Below are 19,473 nucleotides of genomic sequence, written 5' to 3'. Positions count from 1 at the left end.
CCGCACTAACTTTAAGAGAGAATGAGAGAGAGAAAAGTACAAATGAAAGGCGGGGAAGTCAACCACGGCTGAGTCCAGTTGGCTTCCGCTCACGTGGGGTAGGAAAAAAGGGAAGGAAAGGGTAAAAGAAGAAGATATTGGAATGCATCATGTAACTGCGCCAAAAACAAAGGACAAAGAAGGAAACACACAGGACCGGCGCGGAACTTCAACTGAGATTTACTCCAGAAAATCCCACAGTTATACATGTATCATAATCACACTTGCTAATCATTAGACAACCATCACTCGACGTTGGCACTTGAAATATTTGAATTCTTTATCACTCAATGACACTGAAGAGCTGCTTACGCAGCGGCCAGATTGCATTTTTATACAGTAAGCTTCATAGATTTCTCGGCTCAGTTGTGACGCATACATCTTCAAGACTTTAGTGTAGCGAAACCTAGGCGTGCAATTACGACAGTGGCGGCAATAGTCAGCCAATTTGCCACCTCCCGCCAATCCTTCTACTCCTGCGCGGTGCTCCTGCTGTCTGACGTTTAGACACCATCCCGCCTGCCCTATGCAGCTGTTGTCACAAGAGAGGGGTATCTGGTACACTACCCCTATTCTGCATGGGACGAACCTGTCAACGTGCTTGATACCACATTCATTTCTTTTTTTTCTTTCCCTGCACCATGTTGCACATGCCCGCCAGTTTCTTGGGCGCCGTGAAAACCACCGGTACTTCACATTTTTCAGCCACCTTTTTGAGGCGGTGAGAGATTTGGTGGTAGTACGGGATGGCAACAGGTCTACTGCGTTGCGGCTCTACGCTTTGGCGGCGCTCTGATGGGCCCCGCGCTTCCTTGTCAAAAAGTTTCTAGCACCGAGGTGACCATCTCATACTGAAATCCTGCGCTGCGCAGTCTTTGCAACTGTAAGAACAAGCTATGTTGCATTTCATGCTGGCAGGACTTATCAAGAGCAGCACGCAGGCAGTTTTTCGCAATTCCCCTTTTTACAAGCTTCGAATGAGTAGACTGGTAGCTTAAAATACCCCTTTTTGATCGAGGCTGATACCTCCAGCACGCACGGGATCCGGCAATATTAATGCAAATGTCCAGGAACTGCAGGCATCCATGTGAAGGCAACTCAAAAGTGAAACTCAACCCAAAGGCGCTCTCTCGGAAAATTTCAAGAACACGGTTTACTGTAGTTGAACCGCCTCCCTAGCCTAGCCCTTTCAAAAAAATGGCCTAATCGTCAACATATGAAAAATCTTAGCCGAGTAGGCTGTGTCAAGGCGTTCAGCAATTCGCTTGTCACAATATGATAAAAATATGTCACTTAATAAAGGGGCAATACAGGAACCAATGCACACTCCGCGCTTTTGCACGAAGTTCTTTCCTTCGAAATTAACGATGGTCCATGCCAGATAAAAATGAAGAATTTCTAAGAAGTCGTCCACAATTGCGCCACATGCGTTCTGAAAGGCCACTGGGCCGGAGTGATCAAGGAATCTCTAATGGCGCATAGCAATTTATCTTGTGGAATAGAATAAAATAGGTCAATGACATCAATGGAAAACGAAAACAAGGATTTCCTCGAGCCTTCATGATCACGAAGACATGCGATACGCTCTTCAGAATTCCTTATCATGAACTGGTCCTGAAATCTGAGCAAGCGCAAGTATTTCTGCAGAAACTTAGAGACCGTCCCCTGACACGTGTCAGGCTCCTATACGATGGCTCGGAATGGAATGCCTTCTTTATGGGTTTTCGCGGAGAAGAAAATGCTGAGCGCTCCGCTCTTCGCACCCTCGATAGCCAAACCAAGATTTGTCAGGTTACACCTATCCACACACCCAACGCTAGCTTTTTTACCTTAGCGGCAGTGCACGTCTTGATGGAAAAAATTTTTGCGACAGCTTCCCTCGCTTTCTGACGAAATAACGAATTAGGTAGAATGGTCAAACTACCTTCTTTATCAGAAATCATTAAAGCCAGATCATTCTGCTTGAGGTACTCGACAGTTCGCTTTACATCTCGCTGCTGGTGATGTGCCAAAAAGTGTTGATTCGGTCTTATCTAAAGGACCTAAGTTCTGTATTCAACCCCAAGGGTGCCTGGTCGAGCTCCGATCTATTGTCAAGAACATTGCAAGACGTGCGCCCGAGGATGAAAAAGGCTTGTGTATTTCAGAAACACAGTCGGCGATCGTCGATATCTCATCAATGAGTCAAGCGCGTCTGATTTTATACATATCTCTTCAAAGGTTCGACACACACACTACTGCAAAATTCGCGTCGCACATGCAGTGATTACGCAAAGTTGTATGAGGACATACAGAACAGATAGAATCAGCGATAACATTCGCGTACGTTCTATATTATGCTTGGGCGTCTTGCGCTGTGCGATAGCAAGTAAAATTTCTTAGCCGGTGAAAATGAGGTCACCACAGAAAGATAAACAAACACACCTGTCAATGCCACCCTCCTAAATAACAGCGTCCCGATGCTGCAAACACGAAAGCGGAAAGAAAACCAAGCTTAAAAAAGAACAGCAAGAAAGAAACAGTCTCCAAGTTAGCCAGCGGACGTAGAAAGGCTTAAGACGCTCCACGTGGACTACTTCAGGTCATGCTCGGGGCTACTGTGGTTTAAAAATGCCGTCTGGCACGACTTTATAGCCCAAGGCGCCAATACGTCGGATAATCTTGTAGGGTCCGAAATAACGTCATAACAGTTTCTCGCCAAATCCTCCTCGGCGTATCGGGTACAAACCCAAACACGGTCACCTGGCTAGTATTCCAGGTATCTTCGTCGAATATCGTAGCCACAGCTGTCGGTCCTCCACTGGTTCTTGATGAGTATACGGGGTGAGCTGTCGGGATTCTTCGGCACGCTGGAGATAATCGGCGACGTCGAGATTCTTGTCTTGTTCCTGACGCAGAAGTACATTGCTAGCGTGTCGACAAGGGTCTCTACAGCCGCTCCGTAAGAACATTCGTCTGCAGATGGTAGGCAGGTGTCCACCTGTGGCTTGTGTGGCTGTATGGCAGAATGGCTTGGGTGAGCTCCGCTGTAACGGCCGTTCCTTTGTCGGCGATGAGGCCTTCTGGGGCACCATGTCGCAGCAGAATGTACTCGACGACGAATTTCGCCACTTCATGCTGCGCTACTTTTCGGTAGAGCTTAAGTTTCCTTTCAGCGAAGCGGGTTGAGGTAGTCCGTTGCAACGACCATCCATTTGTTTCGCGAATTTGACTTCGGAAAAGGTCCCAACAAATGCATCCCCACCTGCTGAAACGGGCTGCAAGGAGGCTCGATCGGCTGTTGCAATCCCGTTGGATTTGTCAGTGGTGTGTTTTGCGGCGCTGGCAGTCACGGCACGTCTTAACGTAACGGATGACGTCGGCGATCATGCGCTGCCAATAATACTTCTCTTATAATATCGCGAGTGTTTGGGAAAAGTCGACGTTCGCACTTTTCTGATCGTCGTGCAGGGCATGCAGGACTTCTGACCGAAATGCTGCGGGCACAACGAGTAGGTAGTTTGCGCGGGCAGGGGAAAAGTTCTTCGCCAGGACATAGTTTCGCAAAAAAAAAAGAAAACGGCAATCCGTGCCTAAATAGCCTAGAGAAAAGTCAGCCTTGCTTTCCGGATATTCAACAATCCTTCTTAGCTCTGGGACCGCTTGCTTCCATACGGCAACGTTGTCGCCGCTTATTGTTCCTAGGAAGGCGTAGTCCTCCACTTCGCCTTGCGGTCTCGGGTCTGTAGGGGCGCGCGAGAGGCAGTGGGCATCAGAATGCTTCCTTCCGGACCTATAGACTACGGGGATGTCGAACTAGTGGAGTCTTAGATTTCATTATGTTAGGCGACCAGAAGGATCCTTTAGGTTGCCAGCCAATACAATGCCCGTTGGTCGCTTACCACATTGAAGTACCTGCCAGATATATAAGGTCGAAATTTCGCCTTAGCCCAAATCATCGCAAGGCACTATTTCTCCGTCAAAGAATAATCCCCTTCCACCTTCGACTTTAACCGGCTAGCATAAGCTATTACGCTTTTAATTCCATCCTTCCTTTGAAAAAGCCCGGCACTGAGGCCTAAGCTACTATCATCGGTGTGAATTTCCGTCTCGGCGTCATTGTCGCAGTGTGAAAGCACCGGTGGTGACTGCAGCCGTCGTTTCAGCTCCTGAAATGCGTTTCCCATTTAAAGTCGACGTCGAAATTTGTGAGAAGGGTTAATGGCTCCGCAATTCCTGAAAAGTATCTTACAAAATGGTTTTAACAGGCTCACAGGCCACGCAATTTACGTACTGCTTTCACGTCGACGGGCCGTGGAAACTTAGCAATGCAGCTTTCTTCTGTGGGTTGGGATGGACTCCACAATTGCTGATTACGTGGCCTAGGAACAGAAGTTCTTTGTAAGCGATACGACACTTTTCCGGCTTCACAGTGAGCCTAGATGACCTGATCGCCTGTAATACTGTCCCCACGCGGCCACGGTGACCGTCAAAACTCTCGGTTGAGGCGACGACGTCATCCAAGTAGACAATCAGGTCTGACACTCAACCCTGCTAACACCGTGTCTATCAAGCACTGAAACGCTGCAGGCGCCGAGCATAGTCCGAATGGCATGACCTTGAACTCAAGGGCCGTCCGATGTGATGAAGGAGTACTTCTCGCAATCCCTCTTAACCACTTCTGCTTACCAGCAGCCTGTCTTGAAATCCATCGCCTATAAATATTTAGCGTTGCAGAGCCGATCGGATGCGCAGTATATCCGTGGGAGGGGGAATACGTCCTTCTCTGTGATCTTCTTCATCGACGATAATCGACGCAGTAACGTAGTTTTCCGCCCTTTTCCTTCATCATGCGCAGAGGCTTTTCAATGGCTGGATGATGTCGCGTAGCATTTCGTAGACTTATTGCTTTATAGATTCACGTTCTTGATTCGAAACTCGGTAAAGACTCCAGAGGAGTGACCTAGTGCACTCTTCGGTTATTATGCGATGCTTTGCAGCAGGTGTTTGTTAGATCCTCCAAGACCCTTGAGGGTTGCTGCTCACTCTTGGGGAGACGCATTTATGTCAAGCTATGGTTCGGGAACTATGGTCGTCGAGGTAGATGTGGCAGAATATGTGAAGGCAAACGCATTGCTCGTTTCCGCAATCTTCTTGATGTGTGCGATCGTGGTGCCCTTGATGATCGGCTTGACCTCCTTGCTGAGGTTTGTCAGCTTCACTTTAGCGTTTCCTTCCTGCAGTCAAGTGGTTCCTCTTGTGACAGAAGTTTCATGGTCGAGTAGGGTCCGTATAACGTAAATCTATTCCAATATATTTTTGTTCCAATCTCCTGACGTCAAATTTGCGTAACCGCTGACGCAACCATCGCGCGGTCACTCGCAGGGTTGTCCGAACAAACCAATCAAATGTTCCCCTCGTTCATAGGAGGTAACTTTTGTTTCGTTGAAAAACGAATAACATTGCCTGCACTGAGCGGTTGGTCTTATCTAATTCGCTCACACGAGGCGAGGAGCATGCTCAAGTGGAGAAGGATTCGATGGGGCTGAGCGACTGCACTGAATATCGATAACCAGATAAAGAGGGTGGTGCTGGCGTCTGCGATTGGTCCGCTTTCTCTTACTTAGCTTGCGGTGGCTCGTCGAAAATCGCGGCGGCATGCAACGGAAGCTTAAGAATGACGCTAAAATGGATCCTCAGCAAAGAAGAGTTGGCAGAACGAGGTCGTAAACGTGCCGAAATTTCTCGAAAACGGTACACGGCCACGCAAAAGGTCTCCTTACACGCAAATAGACCCATGCTCTCCGGAAGGGGCGAGTAGCCAGTGCCGGAGAGATCGGCGGCTGCCATATTTTATTCCTTTCGGAACGGGGCAGCCCGCGGCTATTCAGAAGAAAATTCAGTTTTGTTCGGCATATTAATGCATCTTTAACGCTTACGCGTCACTTTGACGCGGTAAGGCAGGTGAAGTAGGCGCAGCCCGAAAACTTTTGACCAATAGCCGAGGGCTAATGCAAAAAGGCGTGGAATGAGAAATAACTATCTTTGTTTTGTTCGGTCAAATTATGCATAAACAGTACGTGCAAGTCATACCAGATGAGGAGCTATCGCGGTTTTCGTGACGCCGCGTGGTAGACAGGTGAAGTGGAGGTGGTCCAAAAAATTTTTTACCTATTGCGGTGGGCTGATTGCAGAATTGGAATGGAGGAGTTTGGCATAGTTTTACGTTATAGCGCCCCAGCAGACGTTGGTCACCCTCCACCACGCCTTCTACGTCGGTGGGCGTTTCAGTACCGACAGAAATGACAATGCTGTACCGATGTGGAATCCTGACTTCTCCGAGCGCACTCAAGGCATTGTGAATGCCAGAGCTCCCGGCAGTATCGCTTGGTCTTCGCACAACCTTATGAATTCAGACTTCAGGTCGACGATTGCGACGTGTTGGGGCAGGAAGTCTGTGCCGTGGATGACTTCTCGCGAGCTCTGTTGGAGGATAATGAAGGTGGCAGGGAAAGTCATGTCATGAACGGTAATTTTTTTCCCTGCAGATACTAGTCGCAATTATCAGGTGTCCTCTAGCGGTACTTATTTGAAGGCCTTTCCATATAGTCTTAACTTTTCTCAACGGGGAGGCGAAGGACCCACTCATGACGGAGTAGTAGGCTCCTGTGTCCACTAAATCGTTGACAGAGTGGCCGTGGAGTAACACGTCGAGGTCTTCGATCCTTTGCCTTGCGTTCCAGTTAGGTTTAGGCGTCGCATCGCAGCTGATTCGCGTACACTTGTGGCTGGTACGTTATGTCGCCAGGTCTTCGTTTGTTGGCGATAGATGTGGCCGCCTTCTTCGCAGTGATGGCAGAGCGTGCTCTGCCATCACTGCGAATGGGCGATCTGGTGGTGGCGGCAGCGGACGATGGAATGGCGGCCTTATGGGGCTCTGGCGCAGAGGGTGACCCTGACGGTGCGCGACGGAGGCATAAGCCATCACTTTGAGCACGGGAGGCGGCGATTCCGGCTGCAATTCGAAAACTCCCAGTAACCATTGCATTTCACCATTTTCCATGTCAGTGACAGAGACCACCTGAGGTTAAGATGAAAGCGAGATCTTGCGGAGTTCTTTGCGCACAATGGCCCTGATAGCCTTTCAGGGGACGTCGGAGTCCATTGCTTGGATTTCGCGCTTCGACGTGAGCACTTGGTGGTTATGTTGCCTAGAGCGCAATTCGAGAGTTATCTCGATCCCCCTTGCCTCTATCAAAAACTCAACTATAGCCTTCGGTGGGTTGTGGATCAGCGCGGCAGAAAGTTGTCGTTTTAAGCCTCACATCAGGAAGCGGACTTTCCCTCCTCCGAACTTTCCAGGTCGGCGTGGCGAAAAAGGCCGGTAATCTCTTCCATGAAGATGGCGATGGTCTTGTGGCGTGGTAGATCATTGATAACGATGAGCCGCATTAAAGAGAAGCATATTTTTACTGAGCAGAAGGCCCTAACTCACTGTCATTCCTCGGCAGACAAATCACTTGGCCTTCGCGCCGGCTGCGCGTGATATGAACCACGCGCCCGCTTGCTTACTAGACAATGGCTTGTACCTAACCAGCCGCCGTTCCCCTCATCTTCCTCGATGTCGGTGCTGCTACAGTCTCATTTGGCAGTTGCACTCGGGTTTCTAGTAGAGGTCGGGCTCGCTCGAGCTTGACCCTCTTGAAGGTCCGTAAGAAGCCGCCGCGGAACAGGTACTACGTTGTTAAGGTGTTTTCTCGATTCTCTAAGCGCGTACTGGCGGCGTTTTGCAATGCGAAAAAGACGTGGCAGAACTTGTCATCACTGGTCTAGTTAAATGTAGCGACCCTCTCATACGTCTCGAGCAAGCTTTCCGGGTCCTCGAATGTTGATGCGCAGAACGTCAGTGGCTTTCTGGGCTGCCGCAGCACTATCGGTGTTGGCAACAATGGGACTGTCATTCTAGCTCTTGTCCTGACCGTGCATTTCCTTGTCTTTTCTGGTAGAAATCCGTGCTCCGGGGGCAGGTTTTGAAGCTGCGGCTTTCTCGATAGACAGGGACTACGTTTAGCAGGTTTCAGGCTTTGCTCACGGCTTTGTGGGGGCTTTCGATACGTGAACGCACAAGCACCTTCAGCAGATGTCCCGTAGTTGTGTAGGCGCAGAAAACTAGCAAGGCTGTTAATGATGAAAGCAGCTTTTTGTAGCGTGAATTTGTGCCCACAGAAAACAAGTTATACAAAAAGAACAACGATAACGCGCACACAGTTGGCATATTGTCCAAATCTCATCAGCGGGTCAAGCGCATCAAATTTATACATCACTGGTAGAAGGTTTCAGTGAACTTGCTGGTCCCCGTGTGGTGTCCAGGAATTACTTCACAATCCATGGCCCACGTGCAATCTGTTACAGAAGTTTTGGCGAGGACATGCACAACAGAGAGGGTCGACGATAACATTCGGGTAAGTTCTAAATCAGAAACGCGTGCCTTGCGCTGAGCGATGACGTTAACATTTGTTAGCTGTAAAAAAGGAATAATCCGAGAAAAATAAACAAGCATACATGTCAATATGTATACCCAAACAAATTTATCTACTTCGATATGACGTGATCCCTGGTAGAACGACGATTATAAGGAAGCGCGCAGAAATGAAAATAAGGCTTGGAGCCACTGTCTCGTCTCTCCAACTACAGAGAACACGATAATCTTCAAGAAAATTAGGTTTAAGGGTAAAAGAACGCGCCGCCTTGCTATAGGCAAAGCTAGGAAAGTTACATACCCAGCATTAATTCTTACACTCATGAACGAATATTCAGGAACAGGATGAACAAAAATAGAGGTCGGCAAACTCATCTTCTACCATTTGTAAACACCCAGCGAGTACTCTTCAAGACCAGGCCGATTTTCTAGGTGCCGGCTTTGAGTACATTTGCAGTTCTGTCCATTACACAGTTACGTACCCAGGATCCCAGTGAAAAGCAAAGCGATTGCCTCTGCATCCGAAAGTAGCAAATAATGAAGCATAAAAGCGCCCATTTAGCCTGGCGGACATTCAGGCTTCACTAGTTGTGACAAGCCAGTGCTAGGCAAAGAAAGAAGAGCTCACCACAGGAAGAAACCCTTACGCCTCCAAACCCACGAAACATTACCGTTTCTAACCACATGTTCTGTGCTCGCTACTTGCGGTCCACTTGAAAAGAAGCAGCAATCATTCGAATGCTAAAAGACGGCAAGGACCCGCCTTCAGCCAGCAGCTAAAGGGCTATAGCCTTGACAGGTTTCCTGTGTAGAGTGTTCGAAAGAATGGTTAACCTGGCGCATCCTTCAATTTTTTTAATGTAGCAGAATTGGACCCCCTACAGTGTGGATTCAGAGAAGGTAGATCTAAAGATGATCACCTTCGCCGCATCGAGACGAACATACTCTATGTCTTTGTACATGAACAGCACTTTCAGTATTTATTGATTTGGAGAAAGCATTCGACACAGCGTGGTGTTTGGGAATTTTCCGTGGCTTTGCAAGAATGGGAATTAATGCGAGGCAGTTTTCTGAATGGCATCCAAGGTCACCTATCTAACTGCACGTTCCGTGTTAGAGTTGGTATTCTCTTATCTCGTCCATTTGTACTGAAGAAGTGTACCACAGGGTTGTGCGCTGAGCTGTAAGCATTTCGTTGTAAAAATGAACTCTCTGCATACAGGTAAACAGCGTACAATATTTTATTCTGCGTATGTGGATGATGTGCAAATCGGTTAAAGATCTTGTACTCTTGCGATCTGCGTTCGACTGGTAGAACTTTTACTTAATAAATTGTCTAAGCGGACCAACGAGAATGTATTCAAACCAAATCCCTGGAAAAATGCGTGTCTTTTTCCCATATAGAAGAGGTATGCTACGGAATCCCGTTATTGATCTTAATGAAGAGTGGCTATTTGTGAGCCATAAACATAAGCCTTTACGCCGCATTTTAGACTTAAAATTAATTTTCATCGCACACTTGCAACATTATAAAGTGAAGTGCATGAAGACAATGAATCTGCTGAAGCTCTTGTCCCGCAAATCGTGAAGAAGTGACAGAAGATGCCTTTTGAGCTTTTCCAAAAGTATCACATGGTCATGCCTTGATTACAGAGCCATGGTCTACAATTGTGCTATGCCTAGTGCTTTGAAAATATTAGATCATATCCACCACTTGGGTATTCGCCTTGCTACAGGCGCCTTTAGGACCAGTCCTGTACAAAGCCTGTACGTTGAATATAACAAATGACCTCTACAGTTCCAAAGGACATATTTAATCTCCTACGCCTTGAAGGTAAAATCACACGTAGACCAACGCTGATGAGCAAAACGAGAACAAGGTGAAATCAGGAGCCAACGTTCCGACAAGTGGACTTGTCTTCTCCAAGGCGACATATGCTTTCCCCGCCACAGGAAAGCATATGTCGCCTTGAAAAAGAGAAGCCCACTTGTCGAAACGTGTATATATAATGTGGCGAGGAAACCATATGTCGCCTTGAAGAAGACAAGTCCGCTTATCGAAACGTTGGCTCCTGGTTTGACCTTGTTATCGTTTTGCTCATCGTCTTGAATTTCAATCTCCCGCCTTCCCTGTGTTTTTCGTAGACCAACCATGCCATTCAATAATTTGCGAATTATCCACGGCCAGGCTTTCCCGTAACTGCCCAGTCACTAGGCCTCCTCTGACCTTTCGGTTGGAAGCACTTTAAGGAGAAACAGGCGTCCCTCTTCTAGAGAATTTCCTAATGGCTCCTACTCGGCTTTCACCGCCTAAGGAGTGATAGGCTATCCAGTGTTACATCTCTTACGAAGAAATGTTAAAACGAGCACCTAAGGCGCAACTAAACTTACTTTTTCTTTACCTTCAGGAGAACTATTCCTGCGCTGAATGTTAACCAGATGCTTCGAAGGCTCCTGCTTGTGTTGCTTTCGCCGCTCTACGACCATCGTTTTTTAGTATCCAGTACATTGAATCTGCATACAAGGACTTTTACGCCCGAGGGATACGCCATACTCAATGCAGTTAAACAATAAAGCCAACAAACACAACTAGGGCTATTGTGCTCGTGGACTGATTGAGTGTGGTCCGAGCCTTGGTCAGTCTACTAAAACATAACAACATTGTCTTTAACGAACTATATGCATTGCTATGTGGAGCTCATATGGGTAAACTGATCATCGTCCTACGCTGGATAACTGGACACAGTGGAATCCATTAAAGACAATGAAGCTGCTGAAGAGAACGCTACCTCAGTAGCTTCTAGCGACACCGACACATAGCCATTCTAGCCATTGACTTTGACCATACTTACTGCATAAGCTGAAAAAGCACTGGCAGAAACAGTAGCATACTCAGTTATCCAATACACTATACTTGATCAAACCTAAATAGGAACTGTGGATATTGGAGAAAATAACAGGATACAAGTAAGTGTCCCTTTGTCGATAAGAAAAGGTCATACCTTCGGCACCCACTCGTACCTACTGACCAGAAGTGATCCTCCATCATGCCGATGGTGTGGCGACAGCCTTACACTTCTCCTTCTCCATGACAATGTGAAGCGAAATAGAAATTGAGCGTAAAAAGAACTGTCATTGTGCGTATCGTCGGTGTATTCCACTTCTTACAGAATTTTTTTTTCTTAGAGACGAATTACTTTTTAACCTGGAAACAGTTTTTAGCGTTTTAGATAAAGTTAAAATCTTCGAAGTAATTCGGCCGGGTCATGTGCAGCACAGCGTCATCGTCGAGGCTGTAGCCGCAGTGACATAATATTTTACAGCACGCGCCCCTCAGCCCATTACTTCAAGGGCCCTGTGGAGGCCGTAGTGCTTCTACATATCTTATTATATTACTTCTTCCTAGTGAAGCATTTCCGCTAGAAGCTCACGTCGTGAGCCATTGCCATTATGTTGACGCTTGTATATTTTACCGTGTTTACAGTGACCCGTTTTTCGGCCTCATTACGACCATATCACATCTTCCATTTGTAACTCATTTTATAATTTCTTGCATAATACATAGGCAATTCATTACCATATGCAATGGCGTTGCTTGGCCATAGCCTGCGCTTGCTCCATTAATCGCCACACATCATTTCAACGTCGTGTTGGCTGCAACCACACAGTCACAGAGGCACGTCTAACCTATAATATGGGCCGCACAGCTGTGTCATGCTTGCGAAACAAAGCGGTCGTAAGTGTTCGTTCAGCACTCATCATCAGCAGCAGCAGCTGTGTATTGATGTCCACTGCAAGACGAATACCTCTCCCACGGATCTCCCGTCACCCCTGTCCTGTGTCAACTGATTTCAACTTGTGCTTGCTAAGTTCCTAATTTCATCACTCCAGCTAGCTTTCGTGGATGCGGCGTTCGAACAAAGCAGGTGAGCGTTCACCGCGGTCTGCCTGGATCGTAGAGGAAGCGTCACGAATTCCGCGTCTCTATATACAACAGATCCAGAAACGGCCGAACAGGTAGCCCTGAAACTCCTGAATGGCAAGAGAACCAGAATACACAGTGGCCCGAGGGCGGCAGTAAGAGCCTTTGCCAAGGGCACCGTTTCCAGACAGCCCCTAGCGATCCTCCGCGGCAAGGACGTTAACCCGCACACGATCATTTGGTTTCCCGCGGACATGGGAGAAATTGACGGAGCCCCGACTAATCTCAATGAGTCCGCTCACGAGGCTACGCGAGGGCTTACAGACCGCGTGGTGCTACGGCAGCCAGGCTTGGACGTAACGTACTGCACGGACCACCTTCTTTCATACAATTACCTCACGAAACACTTGGCGCGCAGATCATATCCGCCCCCGCACATAAAGCTAAACAGACCCCAAACTCTCACCCCGGGGCTCTCACACACGCGGACCTATCCCAATCCCCTAATAATAAGCAAAACATTTCCCGAAGCGTTGGCTTCATACACATGCCCGCGATCCGGTAGCCAGCAGACTTAGAGCATATGTTCTGGCGGTGTTGCACGTTACGCAGCGACAAGGAGAACACGAAAGAGCTTTCGGACGCAGCTCTCTGTAGCACCGAATAGAACAGACGTGGGCAGTCAATCCGGCCCGCGATGCACCCAAGAGGCTAGGCCTTTCATTTCCGACGAGGTAGCGGTCCGCTTCGGTCTATGAAACTAACGCTACCTGAAGGATCTGAATAAAGGTTTTTATACCATACCAAAACTAGCTTTCTGCCTTCCTCGACTGCGCTTCCCTTCACTTGGCACCCATTCTGTAACTCTAAGGCTACGTTCACACTTGGTCTCGAAGCACGCGGAAGCGGCACAAAACTTGACAAATTACGCCCGCCTAGGCGGCGAAACGGGCGGAAAACCAGGCGGCGAGCGCGATCGGCCTCCGACCGATTTTTCGCCACGGCGAAGCCTAACGCCGTTCCCCTTCACTGGAAGCTGCACTGACATGTAAGCGTACTTTGAATGAGCGCACGAATGACTAAGTGCCTTCTTGGAACGTGAGACGAAAGACCAGCAAGCGTTTTCTTCAGTAAATTTCAGTTTTTAGGCAGCGCTCGTGCTGTATCCTTCTGACTCGGTGTCTTCCGTTGTTCTCGCGCTGAATTATTAACTATGAATAACCGAAAAGTGCAATCGACCACTCTGCCAGAGCCCTTACAGAGTGTCGACGCGTTAACGTTACGCTATAAGGCAACAAGTCGACGAAATGCTGCGCGACGACATCATCCTGCCGTGGAATGCCCGTGGGCGTGTCTTCTTCCTCTTCCATGGTAGACGAAAGTTAAGGATAACACGCGTAGTTGCGCGAAATGATGGCTTTTTATAACTGATGGGTCAATGAATTTATTTTATTTATTTATTTATTAGATACTGCCAACTGCCTCTTGGCAGTCCAGGCAGGAGTGAGTGTATACAAAGTCGGCACTGCAAGTCAAAATAACAAAAACATGGGTTACAAGGAACCATAAAAAAATGCTTAAATATACAGACTATTGCGTCGGGAAATGCAGCATGTACAAAATTTACATAGATAGGAAAATGGCGATTCTAAAATGAACACGCTTCATTGCAAAGATTGTACGGCAGACACAAATGATTCAACCGAGGGCATGCAAGCGACTTCTTGCGGTAGAGCATTCCACTCTGCTATAGTTCGAGGAAAAAACGAGAAGCGATAAGCAGTAGTTTTAGTCGGTGGCATCACAATCGTTTTGCTGTGCTTGCGTCTGGTTTCTCTTGTTTTATTAAAATTGATGTATATGTTTATATATGATGTATATTGATGTATATATTTTTGTTTGTTTATTAACGATATTAAACAAAGTTTGTAGGCGATGCAGTCTACGCCGAAATTCATACCACTTAACATACCAATTAACATACCACTTGAAATGGTGTGATGAACAGCGCCACCACGCGGACAAATGTAAGTAGACTAGATGGATGTGGGCGAAAGTGGCCGTAGATGCCGCTGCAGTGGCGAAACAAATGTGAACTTCTAGGACATGCGCGGAAAAAATTTTCTGCCCGCTTTCGCCTTTCCACCCGCATGCCGCTTCTGAAGTGCCGACGTAGCCCAATGGTCCACCTTTTATCCATCCTACGCATTACGTGGCCTGCCCACCTCTACTCTTTTCTCTTAATATCAATTAGAATATCGGCTATCCCCGTTTGTTCCCGATCCACACCGCTCCTTCCTGTCTTTTAACGTTACGCCTAATATTTTTCATTGCGTCACTTTTTGCGCTTTCCTTAACTTGCGCCTGAGATTCTTGGTCGACTTCCAAGTTTCTGTCCCATATGTTAGCATTATGCACTCGTAAATCACTGACCTGAGTTGAACGTGCCGCATTAAAAACCAATTGCCACTCGCCACTGCCTTTCCGTATGAAAAAAACTGACAGTCTAACTAGATATATTTTCAGCTACTGCTTTTTTATAGCCGGCATCGAACAACTTAATTTTCTGAAGCAGCCCCCATAGCATATAGTGTCGGCAGAATCTCGATTTTAGCGTAAGTTCCGTAATCGTTCTGCTACCCCACGCTTCCGACGACTTTTGCGATGATTGGGCGTTTAACCATAAACTACGAGTTTTGACAAAAACGTATCAACGGCTTAAAATCAAAAAAGATGCTGCAGAAGTCGCGTAAAGCAATTATTTATTACGTGCTAGTTGTACTTTAGCAAATATTCTTCTAGTCTTAGGTAGATTTGCTATCCTATTTTGCACACTTCAGCGTTCATTATCCATATGAAGTGCCGCTCCAGTGCTTAGAACCGCCCATGAATAGCTTGAAATGCCCTATAGCTGACCACCACCGGCCGGCACTGCAAACGCCGTCTTTGAGAAATAGATTGCTAACTCGTTTAATAAATTCTGAGACACAAGAACAGTCGACCGAGGCATTCGAGAGGACCGTCAAAAGTGCACTAGCACTGTGGAAGGCATGCGTTCGCCGCCTGGACTGTAGCACTCGATGGAACCGAGTTCGGGCCTAGATGTCAAGTCAGCGGGGTTCGCAGTGCCCCTGCCAGTCGGGCTCGGGGCTAATACCTTACATTCTGCCGTGCCGCGTCTTCAGGTACAAGGGAAGCAGTTGGGGGCCGAGTTGCAGAGCCGACTTTTTCTCTAGTGAGCTCAAATACCGACAGCCACTTCGCCGTAGCCGAACCGAAACTAACCAAGCCAAACAGTGTCGTCCAGTCACTATGTGCCACTTCTTAAAGCTGTCATGTGCTCAAGTTCACCAAATGCATTCGAACGTTCCGGGCACTTCTTCTGTCCAGGATTTTTTGGAGCAGCACATGAGCCTCACTTTACCTAAATGACCTACAACAATGTGTTGCACTTTCTCATGCCGCAGGTTGTACACAGTTGATGTAAGTTGGTGTACAACCGGTACGAAAAAAAAGTCACCGTGTTCGTACGAGGCTTGGGTGCTCATAACCGTCACTATGATCCTTGTTTTGTTTCGCCTGGCTTCGATATTTTAGGGCAGATGAGTAACAGTACGTGGTCAGTGGCATCGAGGTTCAAGTGATTGGTGGCGCTCGGCAAATCGTGAGGAAATCTTCCGGCAGCAGTCGAGGTTTATGAAAACGATACTTGCACTGTGTGAGTTAACGCAAAGCGCATGAGCGGTTCATTAATTTCTTTGAATGCGGCATGACTGGACCAGAAATAGGAAATGAAAACACCGGAAAAGCGCTATCGAACAACCTAGTAGTAAGTCTGTCACACAACGGGTGCACCATGTAATTGACCTCTCCTGTCTTGTTCCAAGGCGCACTGCGTTCCTACAAAGTGTAAACCGACTCGTCTGACCGAAGTTTTCTCCCGCTATTTAGAACCCTGTCCATATATGTTTATAGCCATTTAACTCCAAAAATCAGAGTAGATGAAAAAAAAAAGATGTCGTGCTAATCCGTACCGAAAAAGCTCTATTATGTGTTATCTTTGTTTATAATTTTTCTACGAATTCACAGTGTGAGGATTGAATCTACATTTCATAATGCCTTATACCCCGTTTTAATGTTTGTTTATATTTTAAAACTTTTGGAGAAAAATAATCATTAGTCAAACTTTCTTCTGAAATTGACGTTTACTGTGTTGCTTAACTATCCAGCTCCGCAATATCTGTAGCACGAGAAGACAGCTGATAACTATCATTATCTGTAGCAAACACGTTTTTTTAGAGATGACTTTCAATTTCTAAACGTAACAGCCACAAAGTGAAACGCAGTTGCTACAATGCGTGTCTGTTATGCGCTAAATGTGTGATGCTATAGGAATCAAGCGTCTGAAAAAAAAAAGAAGGGCAGAAGAAAAGCGCTTTGGGAAACCTGAGTTGCCGAAGACACTCGGATAGCTGACTTCTGTCTTCTCTGTGCAGTGTCCCTGGACGCCCGGCCTGTGCTCATCCCTCTTCTGTCGTCGGTTATCTGCTTCCCGATCGTGGCACTGGCTCTGATCTGTGCGCTGCGCTACAGGGCGCTGAGGTTACGCCGTAAGGAGCACATGAGCAGGCATCGTGGAGGAGGGTACGTGCATGCTGGGAGACAGCTGCTGCATTTTTTAATTTTTTTGCATCTGTAAAAATAAAAAAAAATGTCCCCTGCAAAAATTATGGAGGTGCATGTTATATTTCTCTTTAGATTCGGTTGATGCTCTGAAATCTCGGCATTGCTGATGCCAGTCGTAACACCTTAGGAGCACAACACGCGACATAACAAACGTGATTAAGACCGTATTCTTTACTGACTAAACATTTCTGAAAAACACAGCGCGGGAACAGAAATTTTGTACTCGCAGGAGTTTGCAACACGCCCAGCGTGGTGGAAATTTGTGCAGAACTCGTAAGCCCGTTGCGGAAGTCTTAAGTGGCACTTTCTTATTACTGTCCGTAGTGAAGGTTCCCGATATCTTCATTACACCGAAGCTCCGCTATGCAAATGAGCCCTAATGCTTACCGTATAATTTGTTACGGTACGACCCGCCCTTAGTACGCCTAGCCTGGTTCTACCTGTAATGACCATGCGCTGCTTTTGTTTACAAAGTTGAAGCATCTACTTCGTCCACTCTCAGTGGAAACGACGCTCGAACAGGGCAAGGCGTTCTTTAGTTGAGCAACCCTTCGGAAGAGCTACTTAAACGTACTCAGATCTTCTTTTGAGACATTAAACTGTTGGTAAAGCATCTGGGGTATTACTGAAAGCTGTGCTTAACAAAGAAATGACGTCTTTGATGCGGTCTGCTTTAGCCCCTGTGGGAGGAAGCAACAACTGCAGCTTGGGCTTTCGCAATAAGGAAGCATGGACGGTCCGGTAGGGTATGAAACGTCCGATCTTAAAGTGGGCAGTGCTGCATGTCTTATTCTATTCCAAACTGCATAGGCTACGTACGCATGCCCGCAAGCGTCGCTGAGTTGACCTTATAGGCCCTAAACTACAGAGTGTCTTTTTTAGCTTCTGCTTATACTGTTGTTCAGTGCACTGCGCCATCGTCTACCTTGCTGAGACGCGAGAGAACACTGTATTCATCCGCGGTCGCATTACAAGTCATGTGTGATATGCCACTGCTGCCATTCTAGGGTTTATGCTTGGGCAATATAAGGTTCTATAAAACATCCAATATGCAAAAATGATTTGTTGAGATATTTTCCGCCGTGTATTTCATCAAGCGACCACATTTTTTTTTAACCAGGCGTCGTTCCAACGTACATTTACGTTGCTTTCAATCAGCCATGTTGGTCATGGTCCTAAGCACAAATCTGCTGAGGTCTACAGCAGTAGGTCATCTAGAATATGCAACCGATATCATCGGCGCTCCCTTCGACTTTTGGAAGCCACGAGCCAGCGCAAATGGTTTGTCAATATGTTCGAATTTTCCACGAGAAAAGCGAAGTTCGACACAATCTGGTTGATATCAAATTTCAAGAACATCATCGTAGGCCATATTTATATCTTCGAGGCTTCCAAAGCACGGATGAACAAGGAAGTCACCGCACCATGCGCATTCTTCTTATGCAGCACGCCGATGGAGGGCTTCATGCTAAAGTCGGTGTGCTTTCGTTTTAGTGCTATATGGTGCCATGCGTAATACCAGGAAATTAGACAGCGCCATAATTTGGCGTTCATAAATTAGGGGCCATATAACGTCAAACTATTCCAATGTGTTTTTATCCCAATCTCCTGACGTCAAATTTGCGTAACCACTGACGCAAGCATTGGGCGGTGACTCGCAGGGTTCTCTGCACAGACCAATCAAACGCTCTCCTTATTTATAGGAGTTCACGTTTGTTTGATTTAAAAATGAATACTATTACTTACAGTGAGCGGCTTGTCTTATCTAATTGGTTGACAAGAGGCGATGAACACGCGCAAGTTGAGAGGGATTCGATGGGGCCGAGCCATTGCACTGAAAATCGATAAGCGGATCAAGAGGGTAGTGCCGGCGTCTGCGATTGGTCCGCTTTCCTTTAGCTTGCGGTGGCTGGTCAAAAATCGCGGTGGCATGCAACGTAAGCTTAAGATTTCCCCTAAAACGGATTCTCAGCAAAGAAGAGTTGACAAAGCGTGGTCATAAACGTGACGAAAGTGCTCGAAAAGTTATACGGCCACGCAAAAGTTTTATTGTATGCAAATAAACCCAAGCTCTCGGGGATGTGCGAGTAGCCATTGCCGGAGCGAGCGGCGGCAGCCATCTTTTATTCCTTTCGGAACGGCGCACCCTTCGGCTATTCAGAAAAAGAAATCTGTTTTGCTTGGCATACTAATTCATCCTTACCGCGCACACGTCACTTTGACGTGGTGATGCAGTTATTTGGGCGTGTTGGTATAACATCGTGACGCTTATAGCGCGTGCATGATGCACTTTCCTGCATCTTGCAGGCCCATACCAAGCAATATAGGGGCAAGCAATTAGGCGAAGAGACTATATGCAACTGCCAAA

The 19,473-nt window shown here is 47.0% G+C and overlaps 1 protein-coding gene across 1 annotated transcript in view; it reads left to right on the top strand.

The window, feature by feature from the left end:
- The window catches only part of LOC126539720 (uncharacterized), a 100,858-nt gene that overhangs the window by 62,440 nt on the left and 18,945 nt on the right, over positions 1-19,473 (top strand). The window contains exon 2 of the mRNA XM_055075675.2: positions 16,916-17,063. Coding sequence (XP_054931650.1) covers positions 16,916-17,063 — 148 coding nt within the window. The remainder of the gene's footprint in view (positions 1-16,915; positions 17,064-19,473) is intronic.

Source organism: Dermacentor andersoni, chromosome 2 (assembly GCF_023375885.2).
Source record: "Dermacentor andersoni chromosome 2, qqDerAnde1_hic_scaffold, whole genome shotgun sequence".
Lineage (NCBI taxonomy): Eukaryota > Metazoa > Arthropoda > Arachnida > Ixodida > Ixodidae > Dermacentor > Dermacentor andersoni.
Note: the sequence above shows the minus strand (reverse complement) of the source record. Positions and strands in the feature narration are given on the sequence as shown.